The sequence below is a fragment of the Cariama cristata genome, unplaced genomic scaffold (genome assembly GCF_000690535.1).
Source record: "Cariama cristata isolate BGI_N322 unplaced genomic scaffold, ASM69053v1 scaffold13810, whole genome shotgun sequence".
Taxonomy (NCBI): domain Eukaryota; kingdom Metazoa; phylum Chordata; class Aves; order Cariamiformes; family Cariamidae; genus Cariama; species Cariama cristata.
The window spans coordinates 2683-11453 of NW_009596482.1; the positions used below are offsets into that span (position 1 = coordinate 2683).

Below are 8771 nucleotides of genomic sequence, written 5' to 3' on the forward strand. Positions count from 1 at the left end.
TGCCGGGACCGGAGACGCCGAGAAACTCGGAGACGCGGCCGGTTGCGTGGGGGTGAGCATGGGGGGACATGCAGGAGGGCACCGTCTCGCAGGGAACGACGCAGGCGGGCACGGGGGAGGCAGCTCCGTTGTTGCCGATCCAGGAGGGGTTCTGAATCTGGGGGTGGGGGGTGAGTGGGAAAAGAAACATCAGGGCTGCTGGTCCCCACCAGCAGCAGCATCCACAGCCCCCACCTCTTCTCCGCAATCTGTACGCCAGCCCGGATAGGAGCAGGAGCGCAGGAGACTAACGCACGGGGAGCACGATTGTGCCCCTCCTCTGCTATAGCCATAGCGTCTCTCTGTTCATCTGTTCCCCCTCCCAGCCATTTCTCTTTTGGGTTTGGTTTTTTTTTTGCACCCTGAACACTTTTTGGAGCGGGGGGATGCTCTCCGCACAGAAAACCTGCTGTCATCCACGGCGTTTCCGTGAGCTTACCCACTACAGAGAGAACATGCAGAAAGGGATGCTACGAGACTGCCGATCCACCCTCCTGCCCCACTTCGGGGCAGCTTTGCCTAGGTAAGGGCTTTTTTTTTTTTTGTACCCTACAGCCATGCCCATCCGACTGAGCTGCCCGCAGCCCCCACCCCTGGCATTTCCCTACCCCTCTCCCCAGCGATGCTCGATGCCCACCGAGGAAGCATCACCTGCCCTTCCGCAAGCAGAGCCCTGCGAGACCACCTCGAGCAGCCGTCTGGGCTCCTGCAGCATCACTCCTAAGATGATATTATAGCAGAAAAGCACGGGGCTCGGTATTTACTACTGGGAGTAGGTGTGCTGTAGGATGAAAGCGGGGAGGAGGCGAGCAGCTGGCTGGAGTAAGAAAGCAAAGGGTCCTTCATCCCACTGCCCTGCTGCACCTCTCACCCTTGGGCCTTCTCTGATTTCTAAACCTCCCGTAAATTGCTTTTTTATTTTTTTTTCATCTCTAGGGCTGGGAGAGGAGGGCAGCATGGAGGGAGGGAGCACTAGAGGTTACAAAAGCAAGAGAAGGGAGTGCTGAAAAGGCTGCGGAGAGTGTCCTCTGCTTGAAAAGCTGCTTTGGCATCTCTCGGCTATTTCATAAGGGCTTCTTGTTCGCTTCAGGGGAGATGCCAAGCAGGAGAGAGAGGTCAAACGCCCTTGGCTTGGCTGCGGGGGAGCTTTGGTGCGGCGTGGGCTGGGGAGGTAGCTGACAGCCGGGATGTCAGGGGAGGAAGGCTCCCAGCAGATCTGTGAGGACCAGTTGGGTTCAGAGCATCATGCCCGCAGAACTGCACCCTCGAGCAAATTCGGGGGGGCGGGAAGAGGAGTCGGCAGGATGGAGGAGAGAGTGTGCTTTGCAGGGGCACAGCCCAACCTTTGAATTAATTAACGAATGCCCGTCCACCCTGGCATCGTGGGAAGGCGGTGTTGTGAAACAGGGGCTGGCCCGATGTTTAGGAGGCTGCTTTGGTGACAGGTTTCCCAGGATGGGAACCTAAGGCCGGGAGGCAGCTGTGTCACCTGCTTCTCCTGGGCCAGGGCAGGAATGGTTTCAACAGACCCCGGGAGCAGCCCCAGATGTCCCAACAAGGCTGCTCCCACCCTTCCTTTGGAGCACAACCCCCCCAAGTCCCTTGGGAAGCATCCCCAAATGTCACGGAGTGCGCTGCGGGTACCGTAGCCCATCCCTGGGAGATGCCTGGGGGAATTTGCCAAGGGAAAAAAAACGCTTTTGTCCAACTGCCTAAAGAAGCAGCATGGAAACCTAGGTGTGGTAACAGGAAGCCTTCCTGGGAACTGCTGGGGGTTTTGGGATTTTTTTAGGCATAAAATAGGCTTTTGGACCTTTTTGAAAGCAGTGGGAAGTTAGTGGGCAGCAGCACCCGTGATGGGAGAAGGACAGCGTAACAGGCTAAATAACTCCTGGCCCTTCGGTGCTTGGCAATATAGCCCCGGCACTCTTGCAGCCTTATCTGAGGGCAGGTTGATAAACCCGAGAAGCGAAGCATCACTTGGGTGAGGGAACTGGGAGCAGCGGCGATGTGTCCAGCAAGCAGTGGGACAGACTGATCGTGGCAAGGGGGCTGGGGGGGGGATGCGCTCACCTGGGCGTAGTTCTCGGCACGGGTGAGCAAGGGCAGCTCGTAGGCGGTGGAGAAGTGGGTCCGAACTTGTTGCATCTGACCGAACCGCTCCCGCTTGCGCCATTTCGCTCGCCGGTTCTGAAACCACACCTGGGGAGAGGGCGAGAAAGGGGGGGCTGTGAAGAAGGGGACCTGCTGACCATGGCTAGGAACCTGGCAGCCTTGGGGAGCCCACGGGCAGGCAGGGCTTCACCAGGCGGGTGGTTGTGCGTGGCACGGGGACAGGGTGCTGCTCCACACACCAGCCCTGCGGGGTAGCGGCATCCCTGGGCCGAGGGGGGGTCTGAGGCCAACCTGTGCCCCTAGACCAGCAGCACCCCAGGTAAAAGGCAATGCCCATCTTTTGGTGTCCTGCCTGAGTCGGGGCATTCACAGCTCTTGCCTCCCACAGCCTGGTTTGCCCTGGGCTGGATAACCCATCTTCCTCACAGCCCTAAATCGGCATTACCCAGGCGCTGCCCGCAGCTCTCGTCCCGTCATCCAGTCGCAGACGAGCAGCATGAATCCATCCGTGCGTGCCGCTGCCAGGCTGAAACCAGCAGGGCTGGGGCTTGCCCCAAAGCCTAATCCTGACTCTGACGATGCTGTTGGCCGAGAGCTTGCACTTCTCACTGAACTCTCAATCTTATTTTTTTTTTAACTGTGAAAAAAAATTTGAAAAAACGTAACAGCCCTTCCCTCCTTAGCTGCAGGAAAGGACAGGTGCCTTTTTACAGCGTTGCTTGTCCTTTGCTTTACACCGCGTTTTCTTTGCAGCTCTCTCTTTCACGGTGTGGCTCGGATCCCTTCAAGGCAGAGGCAAGACCAAAACTCTGTTTCTGCTCTTATTTTTCCTGGCTTGACATCAGGGTGGATTATTGCACTGTTGTCAGCACCGTTGCTCCTGATTTGCATCAGCCTAAGACAGATCAGAGCCTGGCCCAGTGTCTTCAAAGCCTCTTGAAGCTTGTGAGTCAGGGAAACACATCAATCAAGAGCCGCTTTGAAGGCACTGAGAGATGCAGGCGATCACCAGGGGCTGGGATGTGCAGGTCACGCCAGTGCATGAAAGGAACAGTCCTAAAGCCGCTCCGTTCTGCTTCGAGTTTTACACGGTGACTCACAGAGGTTGGGGCTGGCGGGGGGGCATCGCTAACAAACAGCTTGGTGTGTCCCCCCAGGTCCTGGGGCAGCTCCGCTGCTTGGCAGGCACCTGGGAAAACCAGACGCTAGGTGGGAAGCTCATGTCTTTGGAGGATAGCGGGGGGAAGCTGGGCGCTTGGCACGGGGTGAGGCGACAGGACGGTTTTTGGGGGGGCAGGAGGGCGGTGGAGTTTGCAGCCTGCGTCGGCGGAGCTCGAAGCTACTGCAGGGAGAGAAGAGCTGGAGGGGCTGTGGTTTCTGGGCTGAGCGGACCTTGCTTGCCCTGGAAGAGTCGTTTCAGGTTCTTCAGCTTCAGTTTCCCCCTCCCCATCGTGTAGGCAGCTCGTGTTGGTCTCCCGCAGCCCCGTGGTACGAGTGGGCAGCGGAGGGTCTGGCCCACGCGCTGTCGTCTGCTCGGGAGTGATGCAACGCCTGGGGTTGGCTTCCCCGTGGGGACTGAGGATGGCGTAGGGTTTAGCGCCCTGTCCCGCAATGCCACTGCCATGGGCCACCCACAACCCTAACCATACCCAAAGCAGCACCCTGATATTAACCCCCCTCCCCACCTCGAATTAAAAACCCTATGAGGATTTTCAGTGGGTGCAAAAAAGCACCAGCCAAAAGGTCCTAACGTTATTCCAGCTGAGCACATGAAGAACATCTTACTGGAGCAAGTTTGATGCCCCAGGCATCTGTCTGCTTTTCTTCTACCTCTTCTTGGCAAAGCCCAGCTGCAGGCCAGTCCCAGGGCTGGCCCAGACCGTGCCGCTTTGATCTGTAAATTCAAAGTTAACCGGTGGTGACCCGGTTCCTCTTTGGGCGGAGGAGGCCCCGCTGTGCACAGAGGGGTGGAGAGCAGGTAGGGAGCAGAGCACTGGCCCTACACCAGCCCGGGGCCAACATGTGCCAGGCATATGCGGCCGTTTCCCTGCCTGGCAAAGGCACCGGGCTGGCCTGCCCGCACACCTATGTTGCCGTGCCGGAGCATCCCACCCAAACATCCCAGCCAGGAGCAGGGTGGCCGAGCATACGGGCTCCGGCAGTGGTGCCTGGCTCTGCGACGTGACCGCTGAAGCCGTCGCCGTGGGGTTTGTGTGCTTGGCTTCACCGGGATGGCACGGCCGTGGGGAGGTTTCCTTGGGCCGGCTGAGGTGGAGTGGGATCTCCGGCACGGGTTTTTGCTCCGCTGCTCCTCATTTATGCCTTGGTTTGGACTGGTGCTGGCAGAGCAAAATGGTTTAAACTGGCAGCTCCTGAATTGCAATCCCCACGCCAGTGGTGGGCTGGGAGGCTGTGGCAAACCATCGCGTTAGGCTGAAAAAGAAGCGTCTTCAGTCCAAGGGCTGGTACCGGGAGCGCTGGGGATGCTCCGAGGGCTGGCAGTGAGCCACTGCTCCGAAATGCTTTGTGACAGGCTTTGGGCCACTTTTTGCAGTTCTTTCTCTTCTGGTCCAAGTCTTTTTAGGCTGTTTGGTATCTCGCAGTTGGGTTTCTCCAGGCCTCCACAGTGCTCCAGGGAAAACAGGACAGGCAAGTCAATGTAGAACGCAAATGTGGCAGCAAAAAACCCCAACAAATCCTAAGTATTTCCTCAATCTTAGAAGACACCTGCTTTTAAAAAGCAAATCTAAAACCCAACAAAAGTCCATTTGACTTTCATTGCCTGTCACCTTTCATCAAGAGAGGCTGCTACGGGCCGGGGATGTGACAGTGGAGGTTGGTGCAGGTGACTTCTGGGGTCAGGGTGGGGTTCTTGGTGCCGGGATAAGCAGTGGCTGTGGGCTACATCTCTGTGTTAACAATTGGAGTGGGAGTGGAGGGTAATGTTGTGTATCTGACTCCTGCAGGGAACGCTTTGATAAGCCCTGACGTACCAAATCGACCCTATAAAAATCTACAGAACAGAAAATGTTTCATGTCTCCATAAACGTTTGGCCATATGCTGGTACCTGAATCCATATGCATACGCAGCTGATGTGCCGTGGGGGGATAGAGAGGCCAGGAATGGCCTGAGACAAAGCAAGCAGGGGGTTCCTGCTCGCTGTCTCGCTGCTGCTACCCTGGGACCCATCCGGCGCTGCCCGTCTGTCCCTGCCACCAAGCCCCACGTCCCCCGCGCAGGGCACGGCTGGATGGGCTGAGCCGAGACCTCACCACTCTGGCCGTGGCTGGATACTTGGGGGCTACATCGCTGCGTTCATCCTTCCTCCAAGTTAAAGAAAAAGGTGATTTTTTTTCCCCTCTCTCTTACCCACCCCAGCGCAGCGGTGGAGGGTGAGGCTGTTCTCTGCACGTCTGATGAGGGGCTGCTGGCAACCACGGGGTCGGATCCAGCCTGATGCCCCATGCCCTATGCTCAAAGCCCCCCTCCTCTCGCTGCCCCGATGCAGACCAGAGCTGCCCGCTGCATCCGAGCTTCTTGTACTCCCGCTCTCCCCTGGCAGCCTCGCAGCATCCGTGCGCAGCGGTGGAGGGTGAGGCTGTTCTCTGCACGTCTGATGAGGGGCTGCTGGCAACCACGGGGTCGGATCCAGCCTGATGCCCCATGCCCTATGCTCAAAGCCCCCCTCCTCTCGCTGCCCCGATGCAGACCAGAGCTGCCCGCTGCATCCGAGCTTCTTGTACTCCCGCTCTCCCCTGGCAGCCTCGCAGCATCCGTTCTCCCCATCCCTGTCCTCCGGTCCTGCTGTCGTCCTCCCTCTGCTCAGCCTCCGTCCCTCCGTCCGTCTCCAGGACCCCATCCCTCTGCGAAAGGCCAAACCCTCTCCCCTCTTCCCGGAGATGATCACCAGCCCTTTGCTTTCCAGCCTACAAGAACAGAGCCCGAATTCATCCTTGAGCGTTGAAACTGGACACCATTTTATCAGTGGCCTGGAATGGGAAATTGGAGCCTGGGATGAGAGAATTGAATAACTCGAGCTTGTTTTCATTTCATGTTTAATTTCCTGCAGGCTTAGCTCAGTCTTTCCGCTCCTTCCACCAGCCTCCCAGGGTTTTATGGGGGAAAAGGGATCAAGATATATTACTTGCTTTGCTTTTTTTCTTTTTTTCTTTTTTTTTTGTCTTTTCTTTTTCCAAGGCAGTGATTTTGCTACGGCGGCGTTTGACGTTTCCCTCTCACTTTCAAGCCCCCGCCGCATCACAGGGTCACCGCCGAAAACATTTCATTAACGTTCCCAGCAATCGTAAGGCTTTCTCTGAGGAGGGTTGCCGAGCCTCCTTCCAGCCCCATCTCCTTCTCCTCTGCTACAGGGCAGGCCAGGAGGCAGAGATATTCACAGCCCAAGAGAGATGAGCAGCTGGGGCCAAGCTGGCATGGACTTGGGATGCTTGTGTGTGTGTGCGTGCGCGTGCAAGGGGAAGGAGCCACGTGTGAATACACGTGTGTGTCTCCCGTGTTTCTCCAGTGTTACCCCCTCAGACATCTGCTGCAGCCCTGGATGGGCTGGAAGAAGCTCAGGCAGTTGCTGGTACCAAGCAGGAGATTTTTCCGGGGCTCTGGAGCCTCAGAGATGGAAGAGGAAGAGAAAGGAATGGGCTATGGATGCTGTGTAGGACCTAGGTGAAAACAGCACCTTGTTTCTGAGCTCTAGCAACCTCTCCCTGGCTGCGTCGGGCTTACGCACGGCTCCCACTTCGAAAACCAGGGATGTGCAATAGCTGAATGGTACTTGGCAACGAGGGGCCAGATTGTGGGGACCAGGCAGGGAAAACGTTGCATTGCATCGCAGGGGAAATTAGCTTTGACGTTGTCGGACACCAGCACTGACGGCTGGAAATCAAGGTAGGCAGAGAAATGGAGAGCAGGAGATGGGCAGGCTGCGGGATGCTACAGCTCCTAAAGACAGCATGGCCCCGTGTGTGCGGTTGGCCTGAGCTTTTCTCCAGGCGCCGAGATCTCCGGCAGCTTTCACTAATGAAGCGTGAGCTTGGGAAAGGGATGGGGAAAGAAAAAGAAAAAAAAAAAAAAAAACAACACAACCCAGAGCTGCCACTTGCCTGGCTGGGCTCCGCATCTGCTCCTGCCCGCAGCGTGGCGGCTGGTTGTGCTTCCCAGGGAGCTGCGCCTGGCCAGAGGGAACGACCTCCCGCCAAAAGCTGGCTCAAGCCGTGGGAGGGAACATCACACCTCAAAGCTGCTGGGCACCTCGCCTTCCTGCCGCTCTGCTCTCCTTTGCTTAGCTCAGCCTTGCGGGCGGCTAAAGCTGCCCTCCATGAAATCATCCCAGGATCCTCGCCATCCCTTAAAGGACCATCCTTTCCTTGGGCGAGGGGCTGTTGAGCTCCCCTAAAATTCCATGGGGCTGCAATGAGGTGTGTGCCCAGACACCCCGCAGCAGCCAGAGCCCCTGCCAGCTTGGCAGAGGCCATCTCAGTACGTAACATAGCAGCTCTTTGGCTTGCGGGAGGAAAGAAGGAAGGGGCTCGTGGCTTTTTTGTGATTTCCACCCTCTACCTTGACCCTAGTTGGGCCCTTGGTCCTTGCAGGAGGGGTTTGCTTTACCATCGGTCTCCTGGGCTGCTGCCCCATGCCCGTGCCCTCTCTTTGGCTGTGAGCTGATGGCCCTGGGTGCTGGCACGGGGAGGTCCCTGCAGAGCAGCGCTTCCCGGAGTGTTGAGAGGCCAAAGCCAAGCCTAAACAAGCTATAACACAACCCAGAGCTGGAGACAGGTGCTAGGCTGATTCACCAAGGCCCTGAAAGCCTCCCTCGTGGGAAGCGCAGCCCTGTGCCATCAGCAGCAGAACCCTGTGCCACCCCAGCCTGCATCCCCATGCCTCCTGGGGACTGCCACCGAGGCTAAGCAGCTCGCTGACTGGCAGCCTGAGCCCCCAGGGAACCCATGTGAAATACCTGGGACCTGGGGTACCCCCTGAGCCTACCCAGCCAGCACCAGCAGCGCTGGGCACGAGCCTGCTGGTTCCCACTCCCCAGTGGTGGGGAGTCTGTGTTTCTACCGCTGGCACGGCAGCCCTTCATCGGGAAGGTGGCTGGGTATCAGCCCGCAGCCTGAGGGATGCGGTCCTTCCCGGTGGGGCTGGGCAGGGGGGATGAGTAAAATGCAAGTGCTTACTCCTTTCACCCCGGGGTAAGTGCTCAAGGGGGCCAGGCCACTTCTTAGACACGTCCTTCAGCCGGTCCGGGACACAAGCCCTGTCATCGCCATCCCACGTGAGAGGTGTGTGTCAGCGGTCGCAGGAGGAGAGGGGCTGTTCTTGGCTGGGACGTTTATCTCAGGGCAGAGTGAAACCCCCGGGCTGCACCCTCCCTTTGCCTGATTTCCTCCTGACTGCCTGGGAAAGTGCTTCTGCCCTTGGCCTCAGTGTTATCCAGTGGTAAAACGGGGGAAAAAAAAAACCGAAAAAAAACAAACCACAAACCCACCCTGAGATGATGGGTCATATGTAATGAACTTGTGGATGGTATCTGCCTTGCCTGCCCTGGCTCCTTTAGCCACGCTGGCTGGGGCGTGCTGGCCGCCCCGGCCGGCCCCGCAGC

At 57.8% G+C, this 8771-nt stretch overlaps 1 protein-coding gene across 1 annotated transcript in view; it reads right to left on the reverse strand.

The window, feature by feature from the left end:
* Window positions 1-8771, reverse strand: part of ALX4 (ALX homeobox 4) — a gene marked incomplete at its 5' end in the record, with an annotated part of 10679 nt that overhangs the window by 159 nt on the left and 1749 nt on the right. Inside the window, 2 exons of the mRNA XM_009706343.1 lie at window positions 4-157; window positions 2113-2241. Coding sequence (XP_009704645.1) covers window positions 4-157; window positions 2113-2241 — 283 coding nt within the window. The remainder of the gene's footprint in view (window positions 1-3; window positions 158-2112; window positions 2242-8771) is intronic.